Source organism: Artemia franciscana, chromosome 2 (genome assembly GCF_032884065.1).
Source record: "Artemia franciscana chromosome 2, ASM3288406v1, whole genome shotgun sequence".
Lineage (NCBI taxonomy): Eukaryota > Metazoa > Arthropoda > Branchiopoda > Anostraca > Artemiidae > Artemia > Artemia franciscana.
Genome location: NC_088864.1, coordinates 46595952 through 46617000, shown reverse-complemented (window position 1 = coordinate 46617000; position 21049 = coordinate 46595952). Strand labels below are relative to the sequence as shown.

The 21049-nt window shown below is 35.7% G+C and overlaps 1 protein-coding gene across 1 annotated transcript in view; it reads left to right on the top strand.

Moving 5' to 3' along the window:
* The window catches only part of LOC136042728 (uncharacterized), a gene marked incomplete in the record, with an annotated part of 208929 nt that overhangs the window by 156996 nt on the left and 30884 nt on the right, over positions 1 to 21049 (top strand). The window contains 2 exon segments of the mRNA XM_065727690.1: positions 10590 to 10749; positions 15563 to 16038. Of these exon segments, the coding sequence (XP_065583762.1) occupies positions 10590 to 10749; positions 15563 to 16038 (636 nt within the window).

Here is a 21049-nt window from a genome sequence, read left to right as displayed (position 1 = left end):
TCATCGGCATCTAATTGAACCATTTCCTGTATTAACTAATTATAAATACTGCTATTACTCCATAAAGACCTTGTGACGTAAGCAGAATTGCAATTAGTCCATAACTAAAACCTTTCTTCAAAGAGTAGCCTTATCGTAATCTACTTCAACGTTGCTCACGTTTCCATAGGAACCAGAAGCTGTACAAACAGTGGCGACAATTCACGAAGTGTGCAGGGGGGGGGGGTGCCAATTTGTTTTTTTTTATTCAATTTGCTCACGGCAAATGCTAGAAAAATGAAATTTTTCAATGGAAATACCCTCATTCATCAGTTGAAGCATCTTAGTGCAAGACATGAAGGGATTGCAATCTAGATTCCTAGATCTAAAAAATAGAGATCTAGATCTAAAAATAGTGGAAACTTTCATTTGAAGAAAAAAAGAGAGACCAAGTTCCTATGGGGCTTGTTCAAGCAACCCCCGTGACCTCTACAAAGATATAACCTACCTATCATGTAAATACACAGAAGTTTACTGAAGGGTGGTGTGTGTATGGACGGGGAGTGGGAATAAATAGCAGGAATAGACAAACAAAATCAGCTGTATAATAATTAAAGGGAGAAACCGTCGAAGCTTTTAACTTTTGAAAGGGTATTAGATCCCTCCCCTCTCTCTACTTCTTCGCACGTTGCTGCAACCTTTGCCCTTGTTTTCAATTAGAATATTCCTATTTTGCCATTCCAATCCATTTCTTGAAAATAACTCTTTATGTCTATAGGTAACTTAATTTAATATGCTTGGCTCATGGACTCACTGAGAGATTAGAGGAGTTTTCAGGCATTAGCGAAAGGGGGATTTCGGGAATTCCAAAACCAAGCATGAAACTGGGTCCCATGCCAAGAGCGTATCCAGGGTTTCTTTGTTGGGGGAGGGGGGCGTTTTTGCAAATATAGACCCTACAAAACGCATAAAAACTTTGTTAGTATGTATTTTTGTTACTTTTTTACAAGTCGGGAAAAATTGTGAGGGGTCCGAACCCAGTAGTCCCCCCCTGGATACGACCTCGTTGTATGCCTAAACATCTGCGTGCAATGCAATGTGCTGACAATCGTAGCCCGCCCCCCGAAGCTTTTACGGCCTTGCTGACTATACATAAGCCGGTACTTATCTGTTATAGCGCCTATGTTAAGCTCACGACGCACTGTAAAACCGGTTTCTTCGCTAGTCTTTTTTTCAGCTTAACGTGACACAAGACACAGAGAAGTGATAGAATAGATGGGGAATATATAATTTGGGCTATATATTTGCACATTTGGGGTGGGGATGGGGAATGAAGGTAAATTATTTGGACGGTTTGAAGTTAGAAAATAGTTCTTACTTCATAATATGCAGAATAATTGTCCTTAACACATTTTGCACGCAGAGCCGCTATACTTCACCCCCCACCTCTCTACTGTGCAAATATATAGCCCAAATTTGTTTCTAAAGATAATATTTTCATCATATTTTGTGATATGTTCATTAGGATTAGTCAGAGAAATAGTTTCAACTTAGATGAAATGTGCTCTATCAAACAGTTCGTGGTAAGGAACTGTAGTAAGGAGCGACCCGGCTCAATAGTAACCAAAACTCTAAAAACAGAATTTTGATGCTAAAAGATACATCAAAAGAATTGGATTTTCATGCTGATTCTAAATATATAAGTTTCATCAGATTTAGTCTTTGTCATCAAAAGTTATGAGCCTGAGAAAATTTGTCTTATTTTGGAAAATAGGGGGAAACACCCCCTAAAAGTCATAGAATCTTAACGAAAATCACACCATAGCATTTGGCGTATCAGAGAACCCTATAGCAAAAATTTCAAGCTCCTATCTACAAAAATGTGGTATTTCGTATTTTTAGCCAGAAGACAGATCACGGGTGCGTGTTTATTTGTTGTTGTTTTTTTCCAGGGGTCATCGTATCGACCAAGTGGTCCTAGAATTTCACTTGAAGGCTCATTCTAACGGAAATGAAAAGTTCTAGTGCCCTTTTTAAGTGACCAAAAAAAATTGGAGGGCAGCTAGGTCCCCTCCCACGCTCATTTTTTTCCCGAAGTCAACGGATCAAAATTTTGAGATAGCCATTTTGTTCCACATAGTCAAAAACCATAATAACTCTGTGTTTGGGTATGACTTACTCCCCCACAATTCCTGGGGGAGGGGCTGTAATTTACAAACTTTAACCAGTGTTTACATACAGTAATGGTTATTGGGAAGTGTGCAGACGTTTTCAGGGGAATTTTTGGGTTTGGGGGGTGAGGTTGAGGGGAGGGGGCTATGTGGGAGGATCTTTCCTTGGAGGAATATGTCATGGGGGGAAGGAAAATTCAATGAAAAGGGCGCAGGATTTTCTAGCATTACCATAAAAAAACAATGAAAAAATAAACGTAAAAACTTTTTTCAATTGAAAGTAAGGAGTAGCATTGAAACTTAAAACGAACAGAGATTATTACGCATATGAGGGGTTCTAAAAATACTTTTAGCATAAAGAGCGAGGTATTTAGGAGGAGATAAATACCTCGCTCTTTATGCTAAAGTATTGTTTAGTAATTTCAACTATTTATTCTACGGCCTTTCTGATTCAGGGGTCATTCTTAAAGAATTGGGACAAAACTTACGATTTAGTGTAAAGAACGAGGTATTAACGAGGGTACAAACCCCCTCGTATACATAATAAAAATATAAGAATATGAAAGTTTTCTACGTAAGTTAATTCTTAAGTTACGTATATATCTTTACTAACAAAAAAGTTCGTTAAAAATTAAAAGTTCTAGTTGCCTTTTTAAGTAACCGAAAAATTGGAGGGCAACTAGGCCTCCTTCCCCACCCCTTATTTCTCAAAATTGTCTGATCAAAACTAAGAGAAAGCCATTTCGCCAAAAAAAGAATTAATATTAAAATTTCATTCTAATAATTTATGTGCGGAGAGCCAAACGTTCAGAAATTAAATTAAAAAAAATAGTTTTTTTAACTGAAAGTAAGGAGCGACATTAAAACTTAAAATGAACAGAAATTACTCCGTATATGAAATGGGTTGTCCCCTCCGCAATCCCTCGCTCTTGACGCTAAAGTTTGACTCTTTGCCACAATTCCTGTAAGTAATTTCTGTTTTCCTGAGTAATTTCTGTTCATTTTAAGTTTTAATGACGCTCCTTTCTTTCAGTTAAAAAAAATAGTTTTTTTATTTAATAACATAAGGCATAATTCCGCCATTAATACATTCAGATATATATATATATATATATATATATATATATATATATATATATATATATATATATATATATATATATATATATATATATATATATATATATATATGTATATATATATATATAATAAAAAAACTCGTGATGTAAATAGTATAGCTCGAAATACCTTAATTTTTCACCAAGACTGAACACTTTTGATTTTAATTAACTAATTCCAGCTCATTCTTGCATATGGCTAGTATCAGTTGCACCAATTCACGAACAGGAAGGGGGGGGGGGCAACGATTTTCGTTTAAGATTTAAAAAAGAGCAGCATTGAACAAATATATATATAAAACAGGGGGCAATGGGGGCTTGTTGCTGTGAGATACCTTTGACTAATATGTCTTTATTTCTTGGGATCCATTTCTAAGCAGTCTCGACTGACTGGACGACTTTTCATAGACCATTAAATGGTTGGTGGTTAGTTTTGAAAGCTGGTGTCGCTTTTCGTTGCCAATAATGGAACCTGTTCTGACACTGAAAAACTGTTACCCACACTAAATGTAGGAATGCGTAATGGTATGTGCACATTTAGGATTTGAACAAAAAATAATTACAGTTTGACGGCCTACCATCCGATCTTTATTGCAGGAAAGTTGTAAATTACGTTATTATATCCTGTTTTTTATTTAAGAAATGCGAATTTTTGCCATTGTTTGATACGGCGCACAGTTTGTATCAATTATTTTCTTTTTTGAAATAGCATTTTTATGGGATTTTTTTCGGCAAAGTGCGGTTTTTATTGCTTAGTTTCACCGACACACATCGGACTTGGAATGTAAATGTTTATACGAAAGCTGTATCCAAAGGGGCTAGGGGGTATGACCCCCCCCCCTGAAATGTTCTTACGATTCTTAAAAAAGTGACAAAAATGTATAGACAAATTTTTAATGCATAGAAACAAATTTTTAATGCGTTTTAAAAGTTTTTTGTGCCCTCCTCTTAAAAACCCTGGGTACACCCATGGTTTCCAATATGAAGAATAACATCTTTTTCGTTTGAAACTACAGAATCATCTAGCGTGTGGGTATCTTCTTATTTTAGAAGCACCCCAGCAATTTGTTAAAGCGGACAAATAAAAAGAAGAAAACCTGTCGGGAAGTAATAGCCAATGTACCTGTAGCTTTGATTCACAGAAATGGAGAGGGGCATAATAAGTTTTTTTTCAAAATCTAGGGGCGGGCAATTTAACTACTTTTTTAATTTTTTCAATGGCGATGCCAAACAAACAGTCATTTTTCAACCATAAATAAATTTAAAAAAACAAGGTTTTTTAACTGAAAGTAAGGAGTGATATTGCTCTTTACACCAAAGTTTGACTCTGTCAAAACTCTTCTTCTAGTAATAAGACACTATAGCGTAAAGAGCGGGGCCGTGAAGAAGGAACATCCCCCTCCATATACGGAGTAATTTCTCTTCGTTTTAGAATTTAATGTCGCTCCTTACTTTCAGTAAAAAAAAAGTGATGAATCTTATATATTTGGAATCAGCCTAATAAGCTGATTCTTTTGATGTATCTATTGATATCAAATTCCGTTGTTTAGAGTTTTAATTACCGTTGAACCGAGTCGCTCCTTACAGTTCATTACCACGAACTGTTTGATACCAGAAAATGATACGTGCCAAAATTTAGGGTGGAATTTGGAGTACATGTCCCCCTCACTCACTTACCCCATTGCAATGTCCTAGTCCTGCTTTTTGGGAGCGAGTTTCCAATTCTAATTTTGTACGGTAGCGAAAGACCCTAAATTCATAGTTGTCAGACTTATAACCAGAAGGGTTGGTTGGTTCTCAATTATCTTAGAAGTACCACTTGATGTGCTAGTTTTGTCCCTTTGAAGGCAGGGACTGATCCAACTTCTGTATGGGAGAAGTTACGGCCATCCTAATTTCTTGAAATCAGGTCATTTACCAAAAGCCGACTCGAAATCTGTACGAGGGGGACGGGTGTCACTGAATTTATGTAACAAAAATAATAATCAGAAGTTTTTGTCGTATGTCAACCAAGGTTTGTCAGAAATTATAATAATTCTACCTTTTTGCAGCCAGGGACAGACTCACCCTTGGTGGTGAAGAAAGGTCAGTAATAGGAAAATCTCCACCTTTACTACGGAAAGTGTTGATTGGGAAATCAAATAGTGCTACCCATTTTCCTATTAGGGCTTCATTCAGAAGAGCCCATTGAAACCATTGTTGCCAAAACAAATTCAAATTAAGAACATTTGCCAATAAAGCAATCCTAATTTTCATATCGTCAAAATATATTTCGAGGGGGTTTGTTAGATCTCTATCAAACTTGGTTCGAATGAGCGTTATTGCTCTAGTTGTGCCCTTTTGGATTCTAAGCTTGTCATAATTTCTGGTCCTAGGGCTGGGAAGGGATTTTTTTGGAGGAGGGGTCCCTCCTTTACGTTTGCGCATGACCCAACTATTAAGTCACTTGAAAATAGGGTCTTATATTGTCCATTTAGTCTTTACAGCTAATAGCTAGACATGACTACTGCAAACAGGCTGTTAGTGTGGTTTATCATTCCACGTTTGAGATTGGAATTGATAGGTTCATCAGGCTGATAGTCTGAAAGTCGCCTCATAGAATGCGTGTTTTTACAACCAAAGCATTTAGATTTCCTTCTATGGTCTTTTAGACTGGCTGAGGAGGAATTCCTTCATTTGCCCTCTATTCTGGTAATGAATGTATGCATAGGAGGCTAGAGAATGTGGCTGTCTTAGGTGAAAGTCGTGGGAAAACTCAGTTTCCAATAAATTATTTCGATATAAAACTGAGAAGCGTATTGAAACGCTCATGCGTTCGAAATTGCGTCATTTGATTTCTGTTCAATGTGACGAAAAGAAGAAAATTCATAGTGTTTTGTCAAGCGTTAGAGATGGATAGTACAATTGTTTACGCACTGTTGGATCTTGTAAGGAAAAGCTCAATCAGTTCGAGGAAAATTGTGTATAAAAACCGTTATGTACTTTTTTCCATTAGTCATACTAGACATTATAATCGGTTATTAAACTTGCGAGAAATACATAATAGAGCAAAATTATTACGATGTGACCTGTATTTGAGTAAATTATATGTTTGTATGTTAATCCTTATTTTTCACAAAATACTGTGCTAACTAAGCTTATAAAAGATGTTAAAAAGGAAGGATATGGTTAATATAGTGTCCGATAAATTAGCCATTGGGTGATTTATTGGATAAACGTGCCAGTGCAACTTTGCCCAAATGCCCCGAATCTCGGGTGGAAGCGTCGCTACCAACCTTTTTTTTCCATTAACTGACCCCTTGTAAGATCAGCGTCGCTTTTGTCAGTTGTGGCCCCATGTACCATCAGCAATTCCAAAATGTTTGAATACAATTTTGTACTTGATGGCAATTAGCAAAATGTATTTTTCCTAAAACGGCGTGAAACTTGCAAAGCTTCGCATCTACTTTTCTCGTGGCAATTAACAAAAAAGTGATTAAACTTATGGTAATGGTGATAAAAAGGGGGACTAGTAGGAACTAATCCACATGACAGTGTGGGACTTAGATAGGGTCAGTCGATGTCTAGTCAATCTAGTTTACTTAAGAAAAATGTGTTCGAGGTACATGAGCGTTTTTATGGCAATAGTGAGATCATTCAAGAATATCTAATTAATCACAAAATTTTTCAAGAGTATCTAATTAATCACAATTATATATATATATATATATATATATATATATATATATATATATATATATATATATATATATATATATATATATATACTAGCTGTTGGGGTGGCGCTTCGCGCCACCCCAACACCTAGTTGGTGGGGCGCTTCGCGCCCCCCAAGCCCCCCCGCGCGCGTAAGTCGTTACGCGCCATATTAGTTACGCGCCATTGTAGCTGTGTCCCTGTGTCCCACCTGTGAATAGAGATAGATATAAATATATATTTTTAACTACGTAAAACATGCGAATATACAACATTCTTCGCTTTCCCATTGTCTGTGCATATAAATAGCATTTATATTTATATGTCTGTGCATATACAAAGCCTTATGTACTAATAATGACGTCATATGCAAACGCTCTTTTTACAAACAAACAAACATGCATACACTCAACTCGCTTCGCGCCACCCCAACACCTAGTTGGTGGGGCGCTTCGCGCCCCCCAGGCCCCCCCGCGCGCGTAAGTCGTTACGTGCCATATTAGTTACGCGCCATTGTAGCTGTGTCCCACCTGTGAATAGAGATATATATAAATATATATTTTTAACTACGTAAAACATGCGAATATACAACATTCTTCGCTGTCCCATTGTCTGTGCGTATAAATAGCATTTATATTCCCTGTGTCCCGGTCGTCATTTGTGTCCTAGTGTCCCAGTTTGTATTTTCTCTTTGAGTGTCCCGGTCGTCATTTATATTCCCTGTGTCCCAGTGTCCCGGTTGTCATTTGTGTCCCGGTCTGAAATTTCTATTCAAACAATCCCTGTGTCTCAGTCGTCAATTATATATCCCGCCTGTGCCCCCGGCGTCCCCGTTGTAGTTGTTTCCCTGCGTCCCGGTCGTCATTTATATTCCCGGTCGTGATTTGTGTCCGGGTGTCCCAGTCTGTAATTTTTCTTTGAGGTTCCTGGTCGTCATTTATATTCCCTCTGTGTCGGTCGTCATTTGTGTCCCGGCCTGTAATTTATCTTTGAGTGTTTTTTCTTTTTAGTTTTTTACATTTTTTCAGTTTTTTTTTCTTCTTTATTTTTCAGCGTCACTATGAAGTACATTTCGCCGAACCTTTGTTTTTTAACTTAAATCTGGTAGGCATTGATGACCTTACCCAAGTCAAAATCCCAAACCCAATCATCATCGCTATCATTTTCAGTTTTGATACGTTTTGACTCTCGCTTTCCAGGTGGATTTTCATCTAACTGCGCGGTTTTGCGTTCTTTAGCCGCAAGCCTGTTTTCTTGCTGTTCTTGTGATTCCTCGGCACGCTTTCTTTTCTTACTTTCTCTATCAGCAGCAAGTTTTTTGGCATAGACTCTTTGAGCAGCTTCCTCGGCTGTTGCCATTGTAGGTTCTTCAGTCATTTTACAATTAAACATTTTTCCGTGAACGCATGTCTTAAATACCATTAATGACGTCACCGTCATAGCAAAAATGACGACAACTTACTTCATGACGTCAGTCGACACAGAAACATGACGTCATCTGACACACAGACAGACAGACAGACAACTTATTTTTATATATATAGAAGATATATATATATATATATATATATATATATATATATATATATATATATATATATATATATATATATATATATATATATATATATATATATATATATATATATATATATATATATATATACTAGCTGTTGGGGTGGCGCTTCGCGCCACCCCAACACCTAGTTGGTGGGGGCGCTTCGCGCCCCCCCCAAGCCCCCCCGCGCGCGTAAGTCGTTACGCGCCATAATAGTTACGCGCCATTGTAGTTGTGTCCCTATGTCCCACCTGTGAATATAGATATATATATATATATATGGTTTTAACTACGTAAAACTTGCGAATATACAACATTCTTTGCTGTCCCATTGTCTTTGCATATAAATAGATTGTCAGGTTATCCCCCTGTTTCCCCCGGTGTCCCCGTTGTAGTTGTGTCCCTGTGTCCCGGTCGTTATTTATATTCCCTGTGTCCCGGTCGTCATTTGTATCCCGGTGTACCGGTCTGTATATACATTCGTTTTTTAGTTTTGTTTTTCTCCTTTATTTTTTTCCTTTTTTTTCTTTTTTAGTTTATTTAGATTTTTAGATTTTTTAGTTTTTTTATTAGTTTTTAGTTTTTTTTTCTTTTTAGTTTTTTTGTAGTTTTTACCTTCTTTTTAGTTTTGTTAATTTTTTTTTTTACTTGTGTCCTGGTCGTCATTTATACTCCCTGTGTCCCGGTGCTTTGTTGATTGCTAATCGAACATTCCTTTTGTCCTGGTCGCTTTCTCTTTGAGTGTCGTCATTTATTTTTTTCTTTTTTAGTTCTTTTAGTTTTTACCTTTTTTAGTTTTTTTTTAGTTTTTAGTTTTTTTAGTTTTTTACCTTTTTTTAGTTTTTTTAGTTTTTTAGCTTTTTTATTTTTTTTATTAGTTTTTAGTTTTTTTGTAATTTTTGCCTTTTTTTTTAGTTTTTTGTCCTGGTCGCTTTCTCTTTGAGTGTCGTCATTTATTAGTTTTTTCCTTTTTTTTTTTAGTTTTTTATTGGTTTTTACCTTTATTTTAGCTTATTTTTCAGTTTTTTCCTTTTTTTTAGTTTTTTTTTATTTTTTATTTTTTTTAGTTTTTTACCTTTTTTTAGTTTTTTTAGTTTTTTTAGTTTTTTAGCTTTTTTACTTTTTTTATTAGTTTTTAGTTTTTTTTTGTAGTTTTTGCCTTTTTTTAGTTTTTTCAGTTTTTTTTTTAGTTTTTTATTGGTTTTTACCTTTATAGTTTTTTTAGTTTTTTAGCTTTTTTATTTTTTTTATTAGTTTTTAGTTTTTTTTGTAGTTTTTGCCTTTTTTTAGTTTTTTCAGTTTTGACGTCACCTAATCCAGTTTTTTCAGGTGACGTCACCTGACACATCCATCCACACATCCATCCACACATCCACAGACAGACAACTTATTTTTATATATATAGATATATATATATATATATATATATATTGGTTCTGTATCTTTTGATGTCTCTTCGTATGAAGCTTTTTTGAGTAAACAAATAAATAAAAATATGATATAACTCCACAATGAAGACTTAAAAAAATGCTTCTCAAGAATTGTCTAGTTTCTCTCGTCTTGGATCTGGTATTTACCCAGGATTTCAGAGGAGGTCCAATGTGTGCACAAATTCAAGAGGACGTAAAACTAAGGTTTACATGAATAGAAAATATTTGGCGAATGTAGAAAAAATTGTAGAAATCTCAAGGCTTCGGGTGTGGGTCAAGGACCGAATCCCCCATTCCGTATGCGTTTCTACTTTAGAGCATTCCGAGAAGAACTCGTTACAGTGTAAACGAGAATTGCTTACATTTCACCTTGAGTATCATCTTTGCACGCCCCTCCTCCTTCCTCCCTCGAAAGATCTAGTAATCACTCGGATGTCCCTTCTAATCACCTTATAATGTGTCACTTTAATAATTTAAAATCACCTTGTATGTCGTCTTCTTTCTTTTTCGACATGTTTAGTAGAATAAATCCTTTCACTGTGTATGGCCTAGCTGGCACCTATGTTTGATCATCCTTTCAATTTGTTTCTTTTTCTAACTTTCCTGATGTTGATATTAACATCTATTTCTTTTTCAGTTCTACCTTCCCTGATATTGACTCCCCGTCTGATGGCAATTTTGGACAAGCTGACGCTGGTCCTAAGAGTATGCAGCCACCCGAAAGGCCTCCAAAGAAGCCACATATGAGACCATCAGTGCAACATCTGCAATGTAATCAGCGCGCCGCTCCTCAGCAAGTGAGTAGAATTGTAACAATTTTACCAACAATAAACATGGTTAACATATTCTTTGGTAATTAAACCAGTGTCATTCTAATGGTATACCAATCTAAATTACCAATGAAGATAATAATATAACAAAACCTGATTGCCCAAAAACGAAAGAAAGTTTCAAATAGAACATTTTTATTCATGACGTAGTTAAGCTTATATAGAAATGTTTACTAGTCAAAAACGTCTATGGCTATAAATATTTACAGGGGCGGGGGATTTCAGAATAGCGTATAGGGCAGGAGAGGGGCAGTTGTCCCCCTAGATTTTAAATAATACCTTTTTCCATTTTCATTATCAAAAGCATGAAAAACCAAAAAGTATTCCCTTGGATTTTCGAAAAAAGCTGTTTTGAATCTTCATTCAAAGAAAAAAAAAACATTTGGCAGTTGTTGTTTTTTCGTGAATTAGCATCACTGGGGGGATTTGTGGGTGTGCGATCCTTGGAAGAATCTTCCTGGAGGTCTAATGCCACGAAAGCTAGGCTTTTAGGTCAAATTCGTTCAATTATCTCTGAGGAGAGGTCTATTTTCGTTCTATCTTAGCAGTCTCCCTCGTTCTACATGTTAAGATTGGTTAGATTGAAAACAATCCAAACTTAATCTCCTCTTACGTTCTTAGAGAATTAACGTGGGAAGCTATGTTTTATTTAAGTTTAAAACATTTTTATTGTCTTCCTTTTTCTTTCTAAGTTTTCTCTTTTTGACGCATAGGGTCTTAGAGCATTACTTACAATACTTTAGTATCAATCAGCTCATTAGCAGTATAATGGTTTGGTTATTTTGAACCACTCCCAAGAAAATTCAGATAGTGCACTAATGAGTAGTTCTGCTGGAAGGCAGTGGTGTAATTTCGTCAAAATCGTGGGGGGGGGGAATCATGGCAAAATGTATTTGTTCATTTTAAGTTTTATTTGCTTATTCAACTTAAGCTGTACTTGTTTTAAGATTTATTTATTTATTTATTCATGTTATGTGTTTTTTCCTATGATTATTTATTTAATTTCTGTTTGTTTTGGATTTCATTTATTCTTTACTAGTAATTTCTGGTTGTTTTCAGTTTGAGTTATTGTTGATTTCTATTTCTTCTGATCTTAAGTTTAATATGGCTTTTACTTTTCTTTACAAAACTTCTTTTTCGGAAAGTTTATTTTAAATTAATTGTATTCAGTGACTTACTGAGTTCTACGTCCTTAAGCTGTTTCTTTTTCAGAAATTAATTTTTCTGGATATGATAATACGCGTTTATAACTAATTCCAGAGTCGTTTTTGAGGTTGTTTCTCATTCATAGCACATTTTTGATTTTGACAGTATTTATTTTGGAATGGTTTCAAGCCACGTTTCCTCACTTTTGTAAGCTCCTTCGTTATGCAATTCTTCGCTTTTGCTCAGTGCTTGTCTACTTTAAAAATAAAGCAGTCAACCGAGAGTGTTGAATAGCTTTTATTAATATTCAGCTGCTGTAGATAACTCTTAGCTAATCCATAATTGGCTGGGTAGGTGTCACGCATGAGCAGAGGCAATTTTTGGAAGAGGGGCAGAGAGGTCACTTGCCCCGGGTGCAGAAATTTTAGGAGGGAAGAAGCCCATATAAACAACTTAGCCATAATGAAAATTTTTTAGTCATTTTTATTTTTTTATCAAAATAAAGTAGAAAGCGCAGTTGGCAACAGGCATAAGCAAATTGAATCCGAAATTTTTATTTTTCTCAGATCTCCATCACTATTTCTTGAAAATAAAAGTAATTAGACCAAATTTAATTAATTGTTAATGTTTTTTGTCATTTGTATTTGAATTTTATTCATAAATGAAAATTTTCTTAATAAACGAGAACTTTTATGACGTTTGACTTAAAAAATTTTAGGAGACGGGAGGGGGATAGTCAGGATTTCCCCTGGGCACAAGGGGGACAAGAATTGCCACTGTGCATGAGGGGGACGCCCTCTGGTGTATTTGGCCAGTTGTTAAAAAAAACGATCGCAAAATTAGGGTGTAAAGCACCGGGATTTTGCAAACTCAATATTTAAGTTTAAAATATTAATATAATGACTAGGATGGTCAGAGGAGGTGAAAATGTCGGCATAACTTTCTCTTGAATTCTGGCTTTGGTTGCAAGTATTCTACCAATCGGAAATTATGAAATTGACTGGAAAGAGTATTGCGCTGGAAGTTGAGCTTTCAGGCACGATTGAAATCGTTAAAAATAAGGTCCGAGATAAGCTAGACATACCTCCCGACCAGCAGCGTCTTGTTTTTTACTCGGAAGCAGCTTTAAGATGGCGGCTGTACTCTATCCGACAATAACGTACAGAAGGAACTGAAGTTTCACCTTGCTCTTCGTTCGAGAGGTAGCCCGCAAATTTTCAAAAACGCTACTGGAAAAACAAAAGCTGTCGGAATTGGGCCGTCAGATACTGTAGAAAACAGTTGAGACAGAAACTCATGATAAAGAAGGCATTCACGTTGACCAACAGCGTCATATATTTGCTGGGAAGCAGCTTAAAGAGGGCCCGTACTCTCTCTGACAATAACATACAGAAGGAACTGAAGGTTCACCTTGCTCTTCGTTTGAGAGGTGGTCCGCAAATTTTCTTAAAAACCTTACTGGAAAAACCAAAATTGTCGAAACTGAGCTGTCAGATACTGTAGAAAACAGTTGAGACACAAATTCAAGATATAGAAGGCATTCCCCTTGACCAGCAGCGTCATATATTTTCTAGGATGCAGCTTGAAGAGGGCCGTACTCTGACAATAACATACAGAAGGAACTGAAGGTTCACCTTGCTCTTCGTTTGAGAGGTGGTCCGCGAATTTTCTTAAAAACCTTACTGGAAAAACCAAAATTGTTGAAACTGAGCTGTCAGATACTGTAGAAAACAGTTGAGACACAAATTCAAGATATAGAAGGCATTCCCCTTGACCAGCAGCGTCATATATTTTCTAAGGCGTAGCTCGAAGAGGGCCGTACTCTCTCTGACAATAACATACAGAAGGAATTGAAGGTTCACCTTGCTCTTCGTTTGAGAGGTGGTCCGCAAATTTTCTTAAAAACCTTACTGGAAAAACCAAAATTGTCGAAACTGAGCTGTCTGATACTATAGAAAACAGTTGAGACAGAAATTCAAGATATAGAAGGCATTCCCCTTGACCAGCACCGTCATATATTTTCTAAGAAGCAGCTTAAAGAGGGCCGTACTCTCTCTGACTATAAAATGCAGAATAAATGAACGCTCTACCTTGTGCTTTTTGTGAAGGATGGCGGTCAAATTTGTGTTAAGAGCCTCACTGGAAAGCTGTAGCTATCGATTTCATGACGTCAGATACCATCCGAAACTAAGACAAAAATTAAGTTTAAAGAAGGTATCCTACCGGTTTAGCAATGTCTTAATTTGGCTGTGAAGCAGCTTACCATTCGTTTGAGACCCGGTATGCAAAGTTTGTTAAAACATTTACTGGGAAAATATTAATTATCGAATTTGAACCGTTTGAAAAAAAACCATGTGGCCTTTATATATATATATATTTTTTTCCCGGAACTTCATAAAGAAGGAGCGGTCGTAGGAGTCTGATGAAAGAGTGGCTGGGAAGCGTAATATTCAGAAACACTGTAATTCTTTTTGGCAACATTTACTGAAGCTATGCATTTCTAATTTTGACATATTTTGAAATGTGTAATAGCCGGATAAATACCATATTTTTCATGAAAGTATTTCCCCCCCTTTCTGTTCTTTTTTTAAATGCTCGAGTCTTGGTTTTTGGTACATATATTTTTTTTTCCATGAGTTTTTCATTGACAGGGTTTTCCTCAATTTTTGTCTGTTTTTTATCTTAATTAAGTAAATTTTTACAGGTACATGTTTGTTTCCTTTCTGGACATGACTTTGCATAGAAATTGTTTTTTAAGAACCTATAGGAAATAATTAATGAAATTGAAATTTAAACTCATGAACAATTCTTTTTGTCCTTACAGTCACCTCGTGAACGTGTTGTAATGTAAAATAGCTAGACACATTTTTTTCATTTTTAACTGAGTCTTCTTTTGGTCTCTCTTTTTTGTACGTGAATACTTGGGTTGGGTTTTCCTGGCATTCATTTTCTTAGCTGTAAGAAATTCTCTTCAAATTTTTGGATATATATATATACATATATATATATATTTTGTTTTTACTTTTGTAGCTAATCCTATTTTCTAGTACTCAGTATTTTTCATTTTGTCTTTCAAGCCTTGCGTAGTAATAGTAACTATTAATGCATGTGAACTACAAATCAGGAATTATAAAAAGCACTATAAGGCAAGCTCATTAAATACATCACTTTGAAGCTCTTCATTCTTGATTTTTTTGTCTTTTTTTTAATTGGGTATATTTTCAAGTTATGTTATCACAGTTCAAGCCTGTGCAGCTCACTTAGTGTTGAAGTCCAGATTTTATAGATTGTGTCGTGTACGGTTGAGTTGTAGAGGCTGAGTCATGTTATTTTTGCATAATGAGTTTAGCACTAAATCATTATATTTTAATGAATCCATTCAATTATTTTGAATCAGGAGAATGATCAATAGAGGGAATCAAATAAATTAAAATACTTTAGTGTGTTATTGCAAGAGTTGGCAACAAAACGTGAGAAATTCACTAAATACCTTCAATCCAATATTCAGTTTAAATAGGATTCTGAATTTCCAGCATCCACTCCTTAAAATCAAATTCAGGAAAAACAGAAGATGGAAAAGTAATATATTAAATATGAAAACATTTAATATTCTGATATATTTATATATTTTTAGCCCGTGGGAAGCAGCAACAACTCATTCCCTAGTCCCAGTCATACACCGTCTCCAGTTGCGAAAAAGCCACCCGCACCAGAACCGCCATCACGTCCCGATATTGAGTCTCGGATCCCTCCCTACCACGGAAGATGGGAAGATATTCCAGGAACGAATAATTCAACTCACCGTCATTCAAACGAATTGGGGAAAGTAAGAGATATTCTTGAAGATGACCCACCTCCTGCTCTGCCAGCAAGGATATCACCCACTTTTTCTGAGCCAATATCAGCAAGTTACTTAAAGCCACCTGCGTTTCAAGGTCCTCCGCCAGTTTTACCTGCGAGACTATCCCCCTTGGGCCTTGAACATCGGCCAATGACCCCCGATTTGCCCCCACCGCCACCACCTCCTATAGTCTCTTCAGATGGTGCTCTGGAAGATGAACCACTGCCTCCTCCTCCGTCGCCTCTTCTTTCAAAAGAAAATAATAAAGAGTAAGTCAATCTATTCTACATTTATTTTTTGCAACACTTTTCTGTCCTTCTAAGATTGAAGCCGTATTTTAAGAAACCCAACTTTTGGCGAAGTGCACTACTGAAACCCTCACTCACAGCCAAGGACGTATGCAAAGGGGCCTTAGGGTAGCCCCTCCCCCCATAAAAAAGAATTTCTCGGAATTTCTGGGTACTTTTTGTTCAAATAATTAAATAAATGAAAAATATTATTGGCCCCCTCCAAGACAATGATGCGCACGTGCCAGTTCATAGCCACATAAAAACGTACGATTCAGTATTTCATATTGAATTGTTCATTAGAGGGTCCTTATCCATTTAACAAATTAACAATAAGCTTTTTGTATAAGGTTTGCTCATTTCATAAACCTACAGACTTGTCCATTAGTTTTTATGGCACTGGTATTTACCAAGTGACGTATAGCGATCGCAATTTCTATCGATCCGTCTGTCGGTGTCCCGGTTTGCTAGTTTGCTAGTCTCAACGGGTGAGATCTTAATGAAATTTAATATTTAGAAGGATATCGTGTTTCAGAGCTCTTATTTTAAATCTTGACCGGATCTGGTGACACTGGGGGGAGTTGGAGGGGGAAATCGGAAATCTTGGGGAACGCTTAGAGTGTATAGTTCGGGCTGAAACTTGGTGGGAAGAATAAGCACATGTCCTACATACGTTATTAACATAACCGAACCGGATCCGCTCTCTGGGGAATTTTGAGGGGATTTGCTAGTTTGGACACTTCCAGATAAGCTAGGATAATGAAAGTTGGCAGGCGTATCAGGGACCAGACCAGATTAAATTAGAAATAGTCGCTTCCCCGATTTGACCACCTGGGGAGAGTGGAGGGACGGTTAATTCGGAAAAATTAGAAAAATGAGGTTTTTTTAACTTACGGGTTATCGGACCTTAATGAAATTTGATAATAAGAAAGACCTCGTCTCCCAGAGCTATTGTTTTAAATCCCGACCGGATCTGGTGACACTGGGGGGGGAGAGTTGGAGGGGGAAACCGGAAATCTTGGAAAACGCTTAGAGTGGAGAGATCATAATGAAACTTGGTGGGAAGAAGCTCTTGGCTCTTCCGTCCTTGTCACAATTGCCATATGAGCTCTTGGCTCTTGTTTGTTTAATGTGGTTTGTTGGATCTTTGGGTCTGAATTTTTATTCGCCAGAAATAATTACTGATAAATTTAATTTCATCTACTATCTTAACAATAAAAAAATGCACTAAATTGATTGTTTACGTCATAGTCATTTTCAGGTTTGACGGGGTCTAATTTTCAGGTTTTGCCCTGCGGCTTGATGTTATGTAGAGTGTTGTTGGACCCCTCTCCTCCTGGACAAATTTTCGCCAAAATATTATTCAGCTTAGTACTTATGGAACAATGTTGAAATTGACCAACAAGATGTTAAATTGTAAATTTGTTTGGATTATTATATATGAGGAAGGTCTTTACTTAAAGCCAAAATCTGATCATGAAGACTTGTTAACCAGTCATAAATTTTATCCACGGTCTTTTTTTTTAGTTTTCCGTTGAACTGGATTTAGTAGTGAGTATGGAATGAGCTCGGACTGTACCTAGGGGGTGGAACTCAGGGCCTGCCCCCCCCCCCCAATCCTAATTTTTCCTAAATGTCTTGGCACTTCTTATACAAATTAGTACAGAAGTTTTTGTTTTATTATTTAACCCCTTCAAAAAACTCCTCCGTACTTGCCTATTTAGACCCCTCCCTCTGGATGAATGACCATGTATTTTTAAGCTAAGTAATTTTTGAACAATGGTGACATTGGCCAGCAAGTATTAAATTCTAAGTTTGTTTAGTTATGCTTGATGAGGAAGGGCTTTAGCCCTTATTTCCTATTCCATCCTCCATTGAATTCTGCTTTAGTAACACTGTAATTGTTTAGTAATTGTAATTGTTTTGTTTTGTAACATTATAATTGTGGCAAAGGAGCGGGCGAAATGTCGTAAACCGATATTTGCAAAAATCATGTATATTTATAGTTCTGAGAATCCGATTGTAATCGTCACTTTTGGCCGCATTTATTGAGCAAAATACCGACAAAGTAGATCTTGAAGTATTTTTCGTAGCTTTGAAAAATGATCAGCAATCAAAGGTTACAAAAGCATTATGCTGAGTAATCTGTTTCGCATTTCAAAATTGAGACCGCCCCTATGCAGTCCTGTTCTTCAAGGAATGTTTACTGTTCTTCTGCATCACTAGACTAACCGCTTGTCTCATCATTTCAATAAATACAAAAAAGGATTGCTGCAAAACTCTATAATATTTGACATTAAAATTAATGTTACAATAAAGACAAGTTTTTCGCTCAATAGATCCATAAATTTTTCTTCGGAGGCGAAATTTCCGTGAAGATTTTAAAATTTAAGAAGTTAGTCATCTAGGTAGTTCTTCTTTATTTTATAATTTAACCGATCTTTTTACATTACATTACATAATAAATTAGACATCTTTGAGGGTTTATTGCTGAGTAAAAAAAAAATTGTGGGATAGACATTCATTTAAAAAACGGGGATAAATGGGAGGAATTTAAGGGAATATACGGCACAAAGTGCTAACTTTCTTCCAATTGGGGAAAGAAGATAATTGCTTAGACAGATTCGTCCTAGTGAGACCATTGGCGTGCCAATTCGCGAGAATGTTGGGGAAGGCAGGATTTTTTTCTGATTTTTTAATGGAGATGCAAAACAGGTATTTTCAGAATCTAGGGTGGAGATTCTCCTAATCGACTCCCTCTTCATTCCAAAAGGTTCAAAACCTATTAATATTATATACGTTTTTATTTGACAGTAAAATTAATGTCCTAACGCAAAAACTTTCAAACAAAGAATCCCAGAAATTCTGTTTCGACGGTGAAATTCGGACGTGAAGATTTGAACAAATAATTTTGTAGTATGTGCTATTAGAGTTTGTGTTTTTTTTTCTGTTATGAAAGAATACTATAATATTTGGTGATATATTAAATACACCTATGCACTTCCTGATTTTTGTATATTTTTGAATGAAGGTAAAAAAAAGCTTTAAATATTTTTTTGGGAATTACTTCCGGTCTGTGATACTCAACGCGAGGAAGAAAGGAACATGCTCCGTTCAGGAGGAAGACGCTAATCTTTGAAAAGCAAAAACGAGCTCAACATCACCATTTGAATTCTAGCTACCACTTCTGGTAAAAACAAGTTCTTTAGTTTTTCTAGAAATCCTTTAAAAAAAGGAAATTTTAATAGTTAAATTAAAAAGAATATGAATAGCACATTTAACAGAACATAAATAATAATTTTGCTATTTATTTCAAGCTCGAATGAGCAGAATGAAGAAACACATTTTCAATTCTGATTCGGAGCAATCCAAAACCTAATATTCAATTTTGTCAAGCGAAAGCAACCAAGCGACATCGCTATTCACTTAAGTTTATTTATAACCCATGAAGGAGTAACATGAAAGAAAAGGAAAATGAAGATGCTAAAACAAATGAAAACATGAACATAAATAATTTTTCTTTAAAAATATCTCGGCTTTTTTGTCAATTAAGCAAAAAAGTATTCTCAAATGAAAATAAAGAGCGATTTTAAAATTTGAACGAACAGAAATCATCCTCATCCTGAAGGGGCTGCCCCCTCTCCCTCAACCCGCGTTCCTTACGCTAAGGTTTCACTCGGAGTTTAGTGAAATGTTATATATATATATATATATATATATATATATATATATATATATATATATATATATATATATATATATATATTATATATATATATATATATATATATATATATATATATATATATATATATATACGTATATACAGCTAGCTACTAATTAGAAATGCTTTACTTATAAATATTCTTTCAAAACTTGTCGACTAAAAATTTTTTGTTTTGCAAAGCAAATATGCATCAATTACCTCATTCATTATTTAGGTAGTGTGAAAAATACTTATTATGTCGTTTTCATCGCCTCTTTGTTAGGCTTTTGTTCTTGAAGCATTTGGGAAATAAGTCAAACATTAGCAGGGTCGAGCAGGTGATACTTGACCTTGGATTTTTTTTTTTTTTTTTTTTTATATATATATATATATATATAGTAAAAAAAAATATGATTGTTCCAAACGAGGCTAGGGAAAATGCATGTACCATTCAAAAACTAGATTTCCTGAACAAACCTCTTCAAAGTGTAGCTTTTTCACTGATATTTGTATATAAAACAGACATATCAGCTTTACATTGTCTCCTAACTGGATTCCTTCCTTGTGTACATTTAGTTTTAGGGGAAACGTTGGAAAACGACGCTTAGTTTCTTTCGTTTATTTACTTAGGAAATTTCGACAAGGAATTCAAAATGTTGTCTAACTTGATCTCTGACACGCTGCCAAACGGAAACAAGCACAGGCAAAAAAAGATCCTTGATCTGTCAACGTCTTCCTGAAGTCAAAGGGCACATCCCTTATATGATCAACATTTTCTAACAGATTAATTTAGGAAAAGATATGGTCATACGTTGGATGAGGTTTTTAAGACCCTATTCTTGATTAATCATTTAGGACAAGTGTGGCCTGATTGTTTTTTGGTAATGTCCAGGCTGGGTCTCTGGGGAAACCAGGATTTGACCCCCTATTAAGAGATCAATTTTTTTCTTGTTGTGGAAATCTGTGCGATTAACCCCAAGCCAAGAGAATGGGACGTGCTCAGAGCAATGATAGGATTACGTGACGATATTTTTAAAGGTAGCAATGCAACTTGTGTCTATCTCAAGCACGTACTTCATATCCTCCAAAGGCAGTTTAAACTTAGCGTGTTTTCGACCCATGATTTTGATTTGGGAAGGAGGTTCTATTGCAGAAAAGGTCATTTTTATGTTTCTTTTTTTTTTCATAGAAGTTACATAAACTAGATTGCATATTCAATGCAAGTTTTACATTAGGTTAAGGGGGTTGTACCCAGAGTTGGTGGTGCCAGTTCACGAAAATATAGAG